Source organism: Aspergillus fijiensis (genome assembly GCF_003184825.1).
Source record: "Aspergillus fijiensis CBS 313.89 unplaced genomic scaffold BO72scaffold_45, whole genome shotgun sequence".
NCBI classification, from domain to species: domain Eukaryota; kingdom Fungi; phylum Ascomycota; class Eurotiomycetes; order Eurotiales; family Aspergillaceae; genus Aspergillus; species Aspergillus fijiensis.
The window spans coordinates 39,630-57,290 of record NW_024469021.1 but is presented as its reverse complement, the minus strand read 5'-3'; the positions used below and the strand labels follow the sequence as shown (position 1 = coordinate 57,290).

General features: G+C 50.6%; 2 protein-coding genes across 2 annotated transcripts; one reads left to right on the top strand and one right to left on the bottom strand.

Moving 5' to 3' along the window:
• Positions 1-4,391: 4,391 nt before the first annotated feature.
• On the bottom strand, positions 4,392-5,273 carry BO72DRAFT_450386 (uncharacterized protein; the record flags this gene model as incomplete). Its single annotated transcript, XM_040945245.1, has 2 exons — positions 4,725-5,273; positions 4,392-4,650 (listed from the first exon to the last, which is right to left on the bottom strand). The coding sequence occupies exons 1-2, from the start codon at positions 4,789-4,791 to the stop codon at positions 4,394-4,396; spliced, it is 324 nt and encodes a 107-aa protein (XP_040798736.1). The 5' UTR covers positions 4,792-5,273.
• An 11,783-nt stretch (positions 5,274-17,056) lies between these two features.
• On the top strand, positions 17,057-17,425 carry BO72DRAFT_450382 (uncharacterized protein). The gene has a single exon (XM_040945244.1). It carries the CDS (start codon positions 17,192-17,194, stop codon positions 17,417-17,419), a length of 228 nt encoding a protein of 75 aa, XP_040798735.1. The 5' UTR covers positions 17,057-17,191; the 3' UTR covers positions 17,420-17,425.
• Positions 17,426-17,661: the final 236 nt, after the last annotated feature.

Sequence of the window (17,661 nt, the reverse complement as noted above, 5' to 3'; positions counted from 1 at the left end):
CCTTCATTTATGATTGTCTTTGCTGGGACCGGTACCGTAACGCATGTGTTGTCCCCACGCCTATACTGGAGTCCCCTCCTCTCCCCTCCTCCTCCTCCTCCTCCTCCTTCGCATGCCGTACAGTAGCTAGCTATGAGACTAAAAAGGATGATTTGCCATTAGCTTATCGTTTTGGGTAGGCTCGACGAGAGCTAAAAAAACGTGCGCCTCCTCCGCCTATCCACACCCGCACGATGGGCAGCCGTATGTACTGTACCCTGGGTCAAATTGACGGTTTACCAAAGATCAGGAAAGACTAAAAAAGACCAGAACATTGGAAGACAGCGACAGCACTACTACTGTCGGAAGAAGCCTCTTCCATTGCTCGCTGAATCAGAGAAACCCTGGACCTGAGACCCATGACATCAATTGAAGCAAGATGAAAAAGGATTCAACGTCGGAGACATTTCTACCTGTTATTCTTCCGTTCAACTATAAGCTAGTGGGATGTCTGTATGAAAGTGGGAAACACCTCCGTTCGTCGACGGAGCAATATAGAGAGTAAAATAATAATAATACGGGGGAAATAAGAAAAAGGGAAAATAAATTGCCCAGCCAGCGCTCCTCTGAAAAGACCAAGCAGGCGTACGTAACTGCGTCGTACGGAGGCCGACAGATCGGCCGATGGAAAACCAACGGTACTTTCGGGGCTCGGCTACAGTAAGTCTGGCGCTAGTGCAGATCCACGGACACCTTTCCTTCTCCATCATGCGCCCGCCAGGAATCAATCATCGATCATCATCCATCATGGGGAGAGTGGGAGAGTGAGAGAAGAGAAGGAAGGGAGGGGGGGGGGGGACGAGCCGGCGCCCTCCTAACTCCCCTCCCCCATGGATCCCATGCCTATTACCCACCGGGTATTATCGCGGTAATGGCCAGATTCGACAGAAAGGGCCCCTCTTACCAGCCGATCGTTTGGAGGATTCATAATAATCATCATTATAATAAAAAATGAAAAAAGACCCAAGGAGACGAGAGAGAAAAGGGCTAGCCTCCGTCCAGGTTTTACCTGTCACAACGATCCCATGCCCCATAAACGGCTGATCGTTGCCGCACGATCACACACATCGCTTGAGAACCTGATCTCATCTTCCAAGACCAACTTCCCACCTTGAATTATGTACTATGTATCATCATCGCCTTCATCATCTTCATCGTCATTATTTGTCTGTAGATCGGTCGGTCCCTTTGTCTCTCGGAGGGGCCTGCGGTCGTAGATCAGTGGAGGAACATTTGCCGCCCGAGAAATGCCAACCCTTTCCAGGTACACAAACCCATCAATCAACCTCGAATACAGTCATGACTTCAACAGAGACGAGATATTGCTAGCTGCTGTAGTCGAATCACCAATCAGTTCGGGGAACACAGTGTGTCCTGGGTCCCATGCCAACCCTGGTTGATCTCGAGTTCGATCCGTTCTCTCTAGCTTCTAGCGGGAAACTGGTCCATTCCCCAGGAAAGATATCATTTCATCAGTGCAAAACTACGGGACCGACCTTCATTCACCCTTCATAAAAAAAAGAGGGGGGGGGGGGTTTGGGAGAACCTGCCACCACCCCAAAATAGGCGCATCTGCGCCGAAAGCAGGGCTGTAGATCGGAGGATGGATCTCAAGATGGGCAGAGATTATTGACCAAGGTGACTGAATCGACACAATTCTAAAAGGGTAATGAGTCCGTGATTTGCGTCCATCCACAAACCAAGCCCTTGGGGCCGGATGACGGAGTTGCGGCACGATGCGCAGATGGCAGGTCTTGGTTTGGGAGCGCTCCCCTAAGCCACAAACAGCTAGGCCAGGCTGCCTACAAGGGAATCTTGGGAAAATTTGGACGAATAATCGCCTGGTGCCGGTCTGCCACTCCTTTCCTTTCTGCGCCTGCTTTGGGGGCCAATTGGCCAAGGGATCATCCTAGTATGAGAGAGGCCTCCCGGAGATTATCGTGGCGTTGACAGCCAACGAGAGACATCAAGCAAACCTTAAAAACAGATGGAGCAAGAATTGGCGAAAGACCTGAAAGCTTCACTGGTACGGAGTACTCAGAAACCTGACCCAGGAGGTGGCTGACTAACTAAGCGTTAGGGTTAAATGTTCGTCCGTGTGATGGATGTACTTTGTTTGCTTATTTGCGACCGGTATATCGCTTGAATTTTGGGCACTGGGTGGCCTGTGCAGAGAAGTAAGTCAAGTTGACCTACCAACTGCAAGGCGAGGAACAGGCGGAATGCATGGATAGCTTATGCATAATGGGAGTGCATGTAATCCGTCCATGACTAAGACGTCTCTTCCTGTGGGCTTGATGGAAGTAACCTTGAAGACACAGACCAAAGCCCCTCCGTGATTGATCACCTCTGACTCGACTATACAAGTATTTTGCGTCTGATCAATGACGTCGACAACGAAACATGTCCAGTGCCCAGTTCTTCTAGCCGTACACCGTACACTGAATGTATGTAGGGAGTATCCGTCTCAAACTTTTTTGTTTCGCATGCGCGGCTAGTGTATGCCATCCATATCCAGGCCCGACCCGATTGTAAATGCCGATGAGGGGGGAATACGCTGTCAATCGCCTTTGGGATTAGGATCGACCGCGGTGGGATTTACTGGGTCGAACTCGTCGTCGACAGTACGAGTTCGAGCCAGAAGGCGACCGACAGCTGATGTAAACGCATAAACGCAGCTTTTCCGCGGTCAGAAGAGAAAGGTCCAAGCCCGAATAAGAATAGACAAGAACTGGCTTCGGGAGATCCCTTGGTTGATGACTGGGTTGCTTTAGTGGTCGGTACCTGCCTGTGCACGAGACAAAATACCTCGGCCGGCCATGGAATGCGAATCCGGAAAGGGTTACAGAGACGAGGTGGACACCACAAACTACCCGATGATCATCAGTGCAGCAGCAGCAGCGGTGCTGTAGCTGTAGTACAGTACGAGAGTTGCCCTTTTGGCTTTTTTTTTTGAGATCAGTCTGTCAGACGAATTCTCTCATGCTTGAGCATCTGACCTTTTGAAGTTTGTTCTTTTCAACCCCTGGTTCATACACGCAGATTCAGGCAAGCATGCGTGGCACGCCTTGTCTTCAAAGGGTTGCAATGATGCAGTGATGGGTCGGAAGAAGGAAGGAAGATCATCAGATAGTGGCGGGTCACACCGCCCCAGCCGATTACTGCATACGTACCTGAACGCGGCGGTCTCTGAGGGGCGAAGACCACACACAGCCTCAGGCCTTGTCTGTTGTTTGTCTGGCGTCTGGCGATCGAATGAGGTAATGATCCCGTCCGGGTAACTCATTGCCAAGCTCCTTGTTGGTAACAACCTGCATCACAATGGCACAGTCCATTCCATCCAAAGCAGGGGGATCCTCGACAAGTGATACTCAGTAGAACATGCCAACCATGCTAATCCATGCTAATCCATGCTAATCCATGCTAATCCATGCCAACCGTCGGCGACGCCGAATTACATCATCATTAATCAACCAATAAACTCCCAGGTGCCAGAGATGAACAGGTTCCTCGACAAGGCACATAGCGATGCTGCAAGATTACTGAGTACTCTCAAGGATGATCGTCTCCAATAGACGAACATATCCGGATCTATTCTCTATACGGACACCACGCTGCCGAGCTCGTGTGGTGATGTTGGTGATGTTGGTAGTGGTGGTGGTGGTGGTGGTGGTGGTGATGACGTTAAATGATGATGGTGTCCCTAATGCCACTGCTGCTGCTGCTGCTGAGGGGATTATTATTGTGGGACACTAAGAAGAATGGATTATGAGGCCCAGGTCGACGCGTCGAGGACCGCTCAATCTGCCCACCCAAGAGACCCAAGAGACCCATATCCATGTGCGAATTCCCCAGTGGTCCCAAACTTTAATAGACGAGGGAAGAAGAAGACGGCTCTCAGTACGGAGTAGCAGTCTAGCTAGTCTAGTGGAAGGCTGGTCTCGTGGAGTCGGCGAAGCGAAGCTCACCCGCCGGTTCACTCTGTGGAATCCGCAGCAATCCGCGGGCCCCGTCGGCTCCTGCGCGACGCATTGAAATCAGTGCAGTGCAAGAATTGCTATCACTCATAGAGCTTAGCCTCACTGTTCGTCTCCATTTTCTCCCATGTGCTTTCCAGCCTTATTCGATGGGCGAAAAATGGGCCTCCCATCGCCCTCCAGGCAGCTAGTTTCCGATCTTGAGTCCTCATTCCCCGTCCCACGGCCTCGGAGCCCCAGTGTCGTGCCCAATTTGACCTACGCATTCGGGGCACTTGAGCAAGCTGCAGAGCTATTGCGATGAAGAGGGAGGTGTGTTCCAACCACATGTTTCGTCCTGGACCACGAAAGTACTGACCACGCACGCACTCAGTCAGTCACTCACTGAATGCTCGGTCGTCGGCTCCCGGCCTCGGCTCACAGGCTTGATCCGCCCTAGAATGTCTTCGAGCGTGGGCGTTAACCCTCTTCTCTCTCCAGCCGATATAAACCCATGAAACATTTTCAAACGATGCCATCCCAGAATTGGCACCGCTTCCGTTCAAGTTAGATGAAGCTTTGGGGGCATATGTATTGTATAGAGTGTGGATGCACGAAACCTGGAATACTGAGAGGGAGACGATCAAACTCCAAACTAATTTGCATAGCATCGGCCGGCTCCGAGAGAGAGAGAGAGAGAGAGAGAGAATGCGAGAGCGATTCCAGAACAACGCTGGACGGCTTGGAGAGTGGGTGCGGGCAGAAGAGTCGTTCCGATTGCTAAACTCGGATACATACTATGTAATTTGTGCTCAATAGTTGCTTAGTTTAGTTTTCGTGTGCGAAGTATAACCAGCGACCATGCGGCTACACCCGGTCGTCACCTCCTTGAGGATGTGATCGATGACTTTCTACTGCTACCTACCTACTCGTCTCAGCCTCCGTATATGGATAGATGAACCCACGGGCGATTTGAACTCACCCCCAAGGGCCTAAGGGTAAGGTTACAGAAGATAGCCTTTACTTAAGCGCGTGGGACGTGTTAATCATCTGAGCTTAAACCCAAGCATCTCGGACCAAAAATAGGGGACCTACCTGATCTGGGATATCTCGACGAAACTGATGAACTGATGTTCTCCAGTCACTCAGCATGCAGCATCCGCCGCGAGGCTGTTCTCAAACCCAAAAAGAAAAAGGGGCAAGAAGGAGGGTTCGGCAGATTCCGCATAGCCCCAACCCGCGTCAAACATGCGGGACAATTTTTGGTGCCCAGGAAACTCTGAGTGAGCGGGTTGGTTGCCTGAAGTTTGTTAACAACTGCAGGCACACAGGAATCCCCTTCCGATTGATGCGTTTTAACGTGGAAACTGCTCTTTTGAGGCACTTTCCACGACACATGCTGTGCAAGCAACAGATGTTACTTTATTATTGCAGGCCTCCATTCCCTAAAGTTCCGACTGAAAAATAGGCTTACTCCCCTTCCCCCCTGCCGTGAAACGCGTATGTGCATAACAACTCGTCCCGCGTCAAGCTTGCCGGAGTCGCAAGTGACAGCCTCGGAAGAACAACTGAATCAGATGTGATGCATTCGGGGTGGGATGCTTGTTTCCGCGGGTGTGTTCTCTTTGCTATGTGGGTTTGCTTTCCAAACCAAACCCATAGTGCAGTTTGGCCCCTAGCGTTCGTTTCATTGTTTGTGAGTTTGTAAGGGATGATTCAGCCAGCGTGTCTTCGGCAATGGTAGTGTTTTCGGCCACCCGACGGAGATATCCCGAGATCAGCTTGATGGAGATTGACAATGATGCGCGCGCCGATCATCCCAACGCTCTCCAACGCTCCCAGCTTTGACCGCTCAGAGCGACAACCCAAGATTACATAGTCGCCGGGAATACTACTGCATGCTGCTTAGTGGCGGGTATCGATACTTGTGGCGCCCTCCCCTGACAACTAGTTGATTACCTTTCTTTAATAATAGTAACCATGATGGAATGATTCGCACTGGTCAATCGGGCCATCTTTGCCCGGAGAGACGGTTCATTCAACAATAGCCACGAGTCAGTATTGTTTAGCTTCTATCCCAGACATTCTGCTGCTGTACCAGTAGTGTCATACTCGGTACCATTATTCCACAACCATTGATTCCCTCCCGACCAGTGTCGCTTACAATAATAGCCGGCATCACTATAACCATGGCATCCGGAACTCAAGTTGAGTGCTTTGGAAGTTTACTTGATAGCCAAGAGCAAACCACCGACCAGCGACAGTGGTACCCATCAGCCACTGACGGAGTTTCCCTCGCCTGTTTCATTTATTCCGGGGCCCAGATCCATGATGTCCAGTTTCTAGCCCCGTCGCTGGAGAGCCTACGTATAGGAACCAAGGAGAGGCGGGCGGTAAGGTCGTCGATCAAACTCAAAGCGCAGAGGTTGGCGCCGGTTTCAGGATTTGCAACCCACGGGTGTCGGTAGTTAGGGGAGACTTCGCTTCGTTTCCAGCTTCGCTTACGGGAAGAGGGGAGGGGGAGGTCATTGGTGCCTGAAGCACTAGAAGTGAGGGACGAGCACAGTTCCAGTGACCCGGCATGGCGTCTAGCTTCTGCGTAGTACGTACTGTACCCATCATTCCTTGCACATTTCCATAGTACTCAGTGATCCTGTCGCACCAACACACAAATGTGCGACTGTTGTTAACTACTCCGTAGGAGGTGCCTTTTTGCTTTTTCAAGCATGTCCCCCCTCCGACCTCCGACTCTCGTATTCCTGCAACCTCACAGTCACAGCAGCCAGCTGATCTACGACCACCCGCAAGTGCCCTTCGTAGGGATCATGGATGCCATTCCGCATGCAGTGAGCAAAAATCATGCTCCAGGGCTTGGGGTGTGACGGCTTGAGCCGTCCCATTCCTTCCCTCCGTCCCTTGATCCTCCTACCGTATAATTTGCTCCAACTATACTCCGTAGATCGCAACCTCATTGCTCCAAACCGAGAGGTGGGAAAATAAAAAGTGAAATCTAGAAACCGAAAGTCTGACAGACCTGACAGATGTCACTGGAGAGTTTCGAGTGCGCTCGTGATCAATGGTCCGACAGCCTGTAATTGGAGGTATCGCCAACTGGAACAAACGATCTACCGATACTCTCAATCAGCCGGCAGGAATGACGGCTTTCAGCTTGTCTAGAACCAGCATCTCCCCCGAGCGCCACGTTGGCTAGTCAAGGCGTCGAGCGCAGATCGTCATCAGGAAACCCAGCTAGGGAGACGGTGGGGTTCGTGGGGAACGAACGGGACCAGCCAGGCAGCCAGGCAGCCAGGGGCGTGGTTGCTGGTTGCTGGTTGCTCGGGGCTCTATAGATGAGATCGCTGGAAGGGAAAGGTGGGAATGATACCTTGATTCTTAGACTTGACTTCTTTTCCGATGCTGTGCGATCAAGATGTGTTATCTTTGATGGTGGTCTGTGTACGAAAGTATATACAGTAGTAGCCTGTAAGGTATAGTCAAGTTACCTGTGGGATGGGAACAAGGGGTTGTGTGGGCGACGACGGCGGCGGCGGCGGGTATGAGACCCGGAAAGTCTCAGCCTGGTTCTGGTTTAGTCACGGCACACGCAGTTGCAAGTTGCCGCCCCGGCGCCCCCCTGACCTGACCTGACCTGACCTAAACGAGAAAGAAAAAATGCCGACCGGCCGATGAGAATCTCCCTTTTCTGTTTTTTTCTTTTTTTTTTTCTTTTTTTTTTTTAAGAACTGCTGGAGCGGGCGTTCGGTCGATCCAGCCCCAATGCAGACTAGAGGCGGTCCTAGCGGCCTTTCTGGAGTTCTGGACCCTAGTCATTTCACGTGGCAGACGTCGGCTCCGCCTGCAGCATCGGCCGGCCCTTCCCGAGTTTGGCACAAAAGCCGATGCACTATTGAAGACGCTTACCCTCTGACAAGCCTACAGTAGTGTGGTTACTAGCGGTATTATTGTTCGAGTCTCCAATTTCCACTCTCGCTCGCGCACGCACACACTGATTACTCGCAATTAACTTCTCCAAGCCTCCAACTTGTGGAAGGCCTCGTACTTGATAATCTATGAGTAGGTGAGGAGCTGTAAAGTAAGTAGCCTCAAAATCTCCCATTTCAGTTCCAATTAACCCATTGGATCTTACATCACGTCGTGCCTACGTACATGGATCCGTCAAAAGTAGTTACTTAGTAGATGTCTGTACTAAATTAGCAGAGTTTAACCCCCCAGCTCTTGCACATGTCTCCGAGTACGCCACATAAGTCAAATTAGGGCTGGGCGGCACCAACCCGTCACATTACTCCGGAATATTAAGTGTTTGTTATATGCATCTTCCCCTCCCCAGCCGGACGAAAAGGAGACGATCATCTATACATAGTAATCCTAACCTGCATCATAAACTAACTTCTGATTCGATAAGGTATTGGCCCTTGCCTTCTGATCACTTGATCTGCCATTGCTTGGTTTATGAATAAGCAACAAATTCTAGGGGATCAAGGTTAGGGTCAATGATGTAGGTGACATTTGATGACAGCCTGCAGGAAGGGCGGTGACAGGCCGGGCAAAAGAAGTGAACATGTGAATGAGGAGCTCTGGTTGCCGATGTTGTTGTGGATATCGCCTAACTCTGACTCTGACTGTTCCAGCTGGTGGAAATTAATCTATTTGCCCTGTTGTTCGGGCACTTGGACGGCGTTGTGGCTAATCCTGAGCCGAACCATGCTATGCCTAGTAGCCTAGCCGATGTCAAGAGTCGTTAACACTGTTCGAGCGAGAAAGGACCACACCTGGCCTAGAGGCTAGATGGGATCTGGAGCCAATCTCGCCCACCATGGTCGGGCGGCGGTCGATCCTCAACGACTATACTCCACGGATACGTACGTGATTGCTGCACTTCACCCGTCGAACGTGTGATGAGAACGTCATGGACCGACCTCCTTCGCTGCTCGTGCTACTGCATGGGCCCGCATGGTCGTGACTGACACTCCGAGGTACTCATCGTATGTAGGTACAGTGCTCTTACGGACTAGACGGCCGATGCATGGACACTGGGCTTACTGACGATACTATAGCGGCTACTATAGTACATTCGTCCTCTGTCTAACTCATCTCAATCTACAGTCTACGGAATCCTCACTTGGGCGAGGCAGAACCTCGGTATCTACTGTATACCGCACTATCGGGGCCAGACAGAACTTCCCGGAGATTGGGCGCCGGATCTCCACTTTGACCTGTGCGTGGTGGGGTCATCTTCCAGACTGCATCGAATCTGCTTGCATCTCCAGCTCGTTCGGATCCGGATGGAGTCGGTCGGCTCATGGACTTCCCACTCACTAAGATACAAGACTGACGTACCGGCTGTGCTGATCTTCCTCACAATCAGCTTGGAAATTTTACTCCATTGCCCCCCTCGCCCCCCCCCCCTCCTTCCCCATTTCCGCTCGGCTGTTCAGAGTCTGCCCTGGCAATTCGTACCGAGAAGCCAGGCGAGCAGCAGCACACGGTCATTCCATCTCGCTTCAACGCTCGATCTCATCTTGGGCTTAGTGCCAGTGGGTCAAGCGTAAGGACACACCACCACGAACTCCACAGAGCGGGGCAGCGGCACTCGAAGCAATATGCCTGAGACTCCACGAGGAGACTAGGAACATCCTTTCATTCTTCAAAGTTCCCATCTGGGCATGAATTGTTTGGGTAGATTCATATCTTGATGACATCGGTGGTTTTGATCTCCGATGATCATTGTCCCTCTCGGGGTCCGCCGAATTGTTTTAATCCTGGTAACTTGCATCCATCTGAGTCTGGGTACATTACAATTTGGAGATTGGGGGGGAACATGCCAGATCAAGCATAGTTCCCTTGCTTGCCCATTGTATCACCAATCGAGATTGCCATGTGCTTTGCGGAACCTCTATACCAGATGGGTACGTGGTACTAACCGCTTTCTTCCCCTCATCCCCGACTCAGGACTACCCTTTCTCCCCTCACCAGTTCCAGCAACCCACAGGTGCACTGTCTACATGAGATTATACGGGAACCAAGCAAACTCAGTTCTGACTATCATCAATGAACCATGGTGTGACAAGCCGTCGACCATGTGGCTGTCCGCCCGCCCGCCCGCCCGTTTATTGTTTGTTTGTTGCCCGTTGCCCGTTCGGAGATTGATTGATTCTGGACGAGGTATCATCAACATGGAACCGGTCCCGACCACCGACCGACCCCCGACCTGCTCTCTCTTTCCTCTCTCTTTTTCGCCATTCAGTGCTCCACGAGGGAGAACAACTAGGTTAGCTTTCATTCGATCGGCCTGCACAGATCACGTCACGCCGCTTCCACACACACCTTTGGTTTGAGCTATCAGTGGCTTCGAGCAAGAAAGGATTTCGACTTAAGCTAGATTCAGGTTCCGGACAGACGACAGGCCATCGCAGCCCTCTCGAGGAGCAAGGTATTCTGAGCCGGGTCGTGGCAAAAGACATAGACGGCTTGCTTTGCCGTCCAGTCTGGGCTCCTCCCAGGCTCGAAGGATGCGCATTTCGATCGTCGTTTCTCGCGTCCGACAGTGGGCGGGTGGCCTTCTACCTGCAGGTTAGTCAGATCTTTCAAAGCAGACGTCGGAGTTTCACTATAGGGTAGTGGCGAGTTAGAGGAGCATGGCTGGTCTCTGTCCGTCATGCGCATCGTGGTCCTGTTCCAGGATAATCCTGGGATTGAAGGCGATTAGGTCAGTCATGCTACCAGGTCATTGTCCAGGATTCCGTCAGGATCGGATGGCGACTGGGCACTGAGTGCAAGGGTCCTACGTAGTGGGAACTCGAATTGTTTCTCTTTCGCCGACCTCATGCCCCTCTCCCCTGTCGTTTGTCTCAAGTAGGCAGTTGTTGATTATGCCAGGATATCCCTGGTGGTACACCACGCGACGCAGCCCATAATGTTCCGAGTCGCATAAGTCGCATAAAGTCGCATACCAAAGTCTCGTCCCTCTACTCCGTACTTTGTGGGATTTGAGATAGATGACACTTTAGAGAAGGCGAGCACTTAAGAAAAGAGCAGAGCTCATGGCAAGCTGGAGAATACTGATTGTCGATATTTATACAACTCATTCTCATACACTATATAGATTATATATATCTATCAGTTAATACAAGAGGGAAACTTCAACAAGGCATCAAGTACATAAGAACATCCACCAAGAAGGTTAATTGAACATTCTGCCAGTTTGATAATGATAACTTCCACCGATACAACTAAAGCATGCCTGTCGCTCTTCCTCCTCCCCCTCCTCCTCTTCTTCGCTTCTCATTCTCCCCTTCCCTCTTAAGCCCAATCCCGCTATAAGCCCACGCCACAATATGGCGTATGGCGTCTTCGTATATGTCGCTCTAAACCTCATTGCTGTAAACCCCCCAAAACCGATCCCACATGGAAAGCCCCACACACACATATGGCAATAACATCGACTATCTACGAGCACAATACGTATGTACCTCGTGTCGAAGCACCGCAACAAAGAAAAACCACAAAATTGCCCTAAAACAAAAATCCACTAAAAAAAATTGCCCGGTCGAAAGAACAGGAACAACCCCCAAGGCCGGGCCGCAAGTTCAACGTGGGTTATAACGGGAATCCTCCGCCGCCGCCGCCGCAGCACACACGGGTCATGACTCGCATAGCTTCAAATTCCAACCCTCCTTGGCATGAAAAGATAGCCTACGGGTAAAGGTTTTCTCTCTCCCGCTTTGTAGGATGAGGATTCTGATAAGCTCTTGCATCCTTTTAAGGAATCACTTACGTAGATTTCCTGGTGTATCAGCAAGCTGCTAGGCGGAACGAACCCCCCCCCCCCCATTATGATGCTATATAGTAAAGGTATCTACCTACGCCGTAGTAAGGATGAGGGGGGAAGAACAAAGTCCACACCCACACGCGCACACACATCCTCCCCCCCAAAAAAAACCAGTACCCTCGAGACTAGGTTTAATACAAGGTTCACGTCGACACGTCAATGGAAACTTTAAATCCCACCCGCGGGAAATGGCATCTTGTTATTGGTAGGTGGTGAAATGAAATTTCTGGTGAGTTTTTTTTCCTTTTTTGGCCTGGCAGGTGGGTTCAAATGGGTGGGTGGTGTTCCTTTCTATTATGCTGGTTAATATGTGCGATGTGCTATGTCTGATTATTGGGATTGCAGGGGAGGGGGCAAATGTGCCAGGTCAGCATGGATTGAGAAGTTGATGTTTCATTGTTCTGGATCTGTGGATACTTGACTGGAATTCCGGCGCGCTGGGGAGGTAAGTTGGTGGTTGATGTGCATACACTGAGTGCTGTGAATCGACGTGCGTCTGAAGAGGATTGGGTTCCTGGAAAGTCAGGTATAGATCGGAGAATTATGATCCAATTGTTGGGAAAAGTCTGTTGAATTGAAGTTTGGGAATGGAATGGGGGGAAAGAAAGCTGTCAAGTCATAATTTGATATACTATAGACTATAGTTAGTTGTCATTAGGTCCTATTGAGGAGTGTATTCCGTTGCTGAGTTATCGCCAGTTGGTCGAAGTCAGCAGATCGTGATAATATCAACGTTAAGCATAGCTGTCAACGAACTAAATCAGGACCGGAGAAGAGTCTTAGATAGTCATACGTAAGTTACTGGGTATGATCGCAAATGGTTCTAGCCCTGGGTAAAGTGCGGTGGCCATAGCTTCAGCCTCTTCTGTCCATTTTATCATAATTAATTTTTGACTCGAGATTATTTTGTTCCCCTTGTCGGTTCCCACCCACTCGCTCCGATCGAGTATTGAGACAAGGATTATGCCGAAGGAAGATTGGCGAAGATTATACGTGGAAAACTCCCAAGCTCACAGGAGTCACGGAAATTACATTCCTTCTCGGGTACTAGGGAGGGGAAGGGACGAAGTCGATCATCCTTCGCGCCGGGTATTATACACACATGGAGTACCCTTACCGCATACACTTGTGTGTTAGTTGTTATCTGCCTGTCAGCTGGGATTTTTACTTTTTTGGCGGGACCATTCTCTGAATCTCCTTTTTGGCGGATGACAGTCACTCCGACGTACTGATTAACGATCCTAGAGGGGATGAGAACGGTCTGGATGTAGTGATGTGCAAGTACTACGTACCTTTTTTTTTTTTTTTTTTTGGTTTTAAACTCTCCATAACCTTTTCCACCTGGAAAAATGTCATGTATGATCGACCGCTCCCCCTCCCTCCTTGTGGACGACAACTCAAACACCCACAACCACACACACCCTGGTCGTTTCCATTACCCTGTCCGGTAAAGCGGCCCCCGATTAGTTGCTACCAAACAATGACGAACAGATCTCCGGCGTGGCATGCCGGAGCCTTACCCGAAGGAGATTAGTCGTGCCCCGTGGAAGACCCAGAAAACTTCTCCAGAAAAAGGTTTATGACCGAGGATTGAAGAGACCTGACTAGCTGATTAGGGATTTAGTTCTCCCTTCCGACCCCCCCCTCCATCGGCTTCGACTCGGCTGAAGGCGAAGCAAAAAGAGAGGGAGAAATGAAAAAAAAAAATAAATAAATTACCCTCATGAATAATGAACCCTGTTATTGATCCTGTGCTTACTCGACTACCTCTCTCTTCCTGGATTTGCCTACCAATACGACCTGGGACTGGATTCTGCTACGAGCGAATCGTCGCCTCCAGTCCTGCCTTTTCTTTTTTATTATTTTTTTCCCCCCTCACTCTCTATTATTCCGCCGGCGAAAAGGATCGACACGGGACTCTGCGGACCAATTTAGGACGTACATCATTTTCCAGCCACGTCCCCTTCTCACCTCTCTCGTGTCTGTCTCCTGCCATGCCCTTTTTCTTTTTTCTTTTTTCTTTTTACCGAGTCAGGTCTCATCTACAATGAGCCTTATGGTCCCGTAGTTATTAAGTCCTTGTCCATTGTCTAGTCTCGGCCATTTACCTGTTGAACGGCCTTGGTTCAGCTCCAGTAAACCACCCGTAAACTACGTATCCAACTGTCGCATAGTGGGTGCTTCAACCGCGTGCGCAGTAGAACCTCACCCCCCTCTGTCTACGACTTCCGCGTATCTCGCCTCTTGTACTTTGACTCTATATTCTACCAGTTGGCTTGAAACTTGCAGTGGAACTTCCACCGTTTGCCTACTTTTCGGAGTACGAGAATGAATGCGCATGCGAAGATCTCGTTGAGGAAGGCTGGTTTGTCTCGCAAAACAGCAGAAGCAAGAGATGGATGGTGGGTGTTATCTCCGCATTAGGCAACATGACGGAGTGTAGGTTACTATGGGGGAAAAGGGAAGAAGATCTTGCCAGTGGACGGTAGAGTCATGTTTGCGACCGTATTGCAGAGTGGCAAAGATATCCTTTCCCCATTGCTCTCATCTACAGGATGAAGTTGTGACTGCGTTACTGGCTGGATCGCTTCTTCCCGTGACATGCGGTACAGTCTTCCTCGAGGATTGCAGGATCGAAAGAGAGAGATGTGTAGCTGTGCCTGCGGCTTTAGGTTGTGCATCGCACTCACCTCAATCACAAGACGAATGTCAGATGATCATTAGAGGCTTTGAATAGCTCATCTCACGGCGGCTGCGGCTGCAGAGTCGAAGGACATGGGGAAATCTACGGAAAAACCACTGACCACTGGGAAAATAAACGAACGTCAGACAGAAGCTGCTGCTGCTGCTGCTGCTGCTGCTGCTGCTGCAAAAACCCCGTCATCTCGCTTGTCGATGCACCTGCCGACAGAAGTTTCTCATCTCCGGCAGCGCAGAAAAAGGCCCTCATAGGATGATACCCTGGAAGTTGCACGCAAACGAGCAAGCCAACCACAAGCCATTGTTGATCCGGGGGACCTGGTCTCTTGTTCAATGCGATGGCTTTCTTTTTGATGACTCATTGTTAGTCAGACTTCACCAACCGCCTTTCTTGCTCGAGAGAGATAGAGAGACGGGAGATGTGACTGAGAGCGCATATGGGCTGTTTCAGCCTCCTTTTGACCGCTGGTGTGTCTCTTCTGCACCCTACGCATGGCTGATTGTCTCGCATACGCATACTTCGCGACTCTCCAGGTCGTGTTGACCGGTGCAGAGACATGTGTTTCACTCGTTTTTGGGTCTGTAGCTGTTCAGCGTCAAGTTGTCGATAGGAGGAATGCAGTTCTGGGTATGCAAATGTGGGCGTTGCTTGTGCACGTCCCGTCTTCGGAGTAACTTTTCCTGAACATACATACATACATACCTACCACACGGTTACAATCGGCCGCGCTTCCTTCGATCCTCACTGCATGAGGTTGGCTTTGCCTGGTCCTTGATCGACCGGGTTGCCTGCATTGGCTCAGGGTCCCGTGTCGCTGTCCTCCATCCAGTACATGGAAGGAAAAGGGATGGGGGAGGTGGGATCGTCCGCTAACTCACTGTAACCCTCCTCTTACTCTTACGTTGTAGCGACTAGGGCAACAAGGAAGTGACATCGCTACGCAACGCAACACCGAGTAACTCCAGAAGTGGAGAGAGAAAGAGAGAGCGGGTACCAGGGCGGTGGTGACGCGGGCTCTTTCTTGGTCGCAGCTTACGATCCAAAACGGGCTGTTGCCATTTCCACTTCATTATTCATTCTTCTTTCTCCTCGTGCTAACTACCACAGTTAGTGTCTTCGCTTATCGATCGTTTGTCTGAACACAAAGAGGGGAGAGGGGGAGAGGGGGGGCAAAGCCGTTGGTACTAAAATCCACGACTAAACCATGTTGGGATTGCCATCTGCTCGCCTCGACTAGCCAATTCCATAATCGTTTGAAGATCCACCTTTCCGCGTTCTTGATGGCCAGCAGCGAGCCAGCCCATGACGCGGAGGAGGAGGAGGACGAGGAGGGGGAGGGGAGGACAATGCCAGCAGTGACCAAGTCTGTTGGTGTGAGAATCATCTTGCTCTTTCCCCTCCCCCCCCCCATCGGATCGGCCCCCTCCTACCCTCACCCACCAACCGTCCCTCGCCTGGTCAACAAGGGTACGGAGTAGATACTAGAGAGATGGACCTCCCCATCTAGACGGACCCGAGACTCCGGGTTTTTGTTGCACCAGTGCCTTGATTATCGTTCACTCTCCCGGGAAGCAGGGTCGGGTCACGGTGGCGCCATATCGACCACCGTCTAGTCTCGTCCAGTCCGGTCCATGCATGCGCTTTGGACATCCCTCTTCCCTTCCTTCCCCAGCATAACAATCTGACTTTCACGTCATGGAAGCACTACACACAGACTGCCTCTGACAAGGCAGTCAGTCCAAAAAAAAACAAGAACTGGCCCTTGTTGTGGTTGAAGTTAGTTTTCCTTTGGCCAGCTCTAGACAGCCATGCACGGCATGCGCCCATCGATCACTGTTCCGAAACTCGAAACTCACTCTCTGCCTTGAAAGGTGATGATAACCTCTCATTTCAAACAGGATATGGTTCGTTGACGGAGATGATTCTCCTCTGGGGCTCGCCGCGAATTGCCACGTTGGCGGGGGGGGGGGGACTGGCCCTTGCTACTATCTTGAGGTGTTAATCTATGCCTCTATATTTCAGATATACTATAGCCCTTGCCCCCTCCCGTCTCTTCTCCCGTTGCCCCAATTTATGAACAGGTTGGTTGGTTGGTGGACAACCCGTCAATCAGTAAGAAATAAAGCATAGTACTCGGTATGAGTACAAAGGTGCGTAAGAAGTTTGCCACGAACTAAAAGATTCTGCCGTTGTCAGTGTAGCTAACAGCGTGTCAGAGAGAAAGAATAGGAGGGAGATTCACATAAGTTATCATCAGTGACGACTGAACTAGAGGCTAACTACGATCAACCAACCAACCCAACGTCAAAGTGGCCATCTTACGGAACCTATTGTTCAGAAAATAGTCATCAAACCATGACCTACCGTTGAACCCAGAGCGTCAAGGACCCAACACAATGATCGACTCTAAACGAACATATCTTATGCTGCACTCCATAGTAGTATAGAATCTCTCCACTCTCCACACCATAGTTTAGCCCTATCACCACGTACTCATACCCATAGAAAATACTTTCTCCTCATCCACCACCCACTACCGCTTGTTGGTCATTTCCCCTCAATTCGGCGACTCCGGATCGCCGCCCCTGTCTTAAGAAGAGAAAAAAAAAGGGATTTGCACTGCAGACGGGCTAACGCGACTCGATCATGAAATCATCCCCCAGAAAAGAACGGCTTCCCAACGGGCGGGATCGCTGGCTGGCTGGCAGCGGACCAAACGAACAAGATTCTTTTCGCAGACTATTGCACCAATCACGGATTTCTCCCCGCACACCCGATCGAGGCGATGGTCGTGTCGATCTCAGCGCTTTCTGCTTCCTTTTGCAGGAACTTTGGAAACTCTATAGTAGCCAGCACATACTTACTGAGAGGTAAAGTATACACCTTATGTACAGTACTGCCTGGGGCCCGGGGGTCCGTTGAACTTCTGATATCATCCTTTAGAGGTCTGAAAACCTTCTGCTGCTGCATGCATGCATGGGACAGAAGTGGGAACTTAGCTCCCCCCCCTCAGCGGCTCTAGACGAGAATTCATTTGAGGACGTTGAAAGATTTCATAGCTATAAGCTTGGGGATAGGTTGCAATTCCGACGAAGGACGACGACGGCGGGTTGGAA

Excerpts from the sequence above, each read along its gene's own strand:
- BO72DRAFT_450382 (XM_040945244.1), top strand. The coding sequence starts at position 17,192 with ATGAAATCATCCCCCAGAAAAGAACGGCTTCCCAACGGGCGGGATCGC.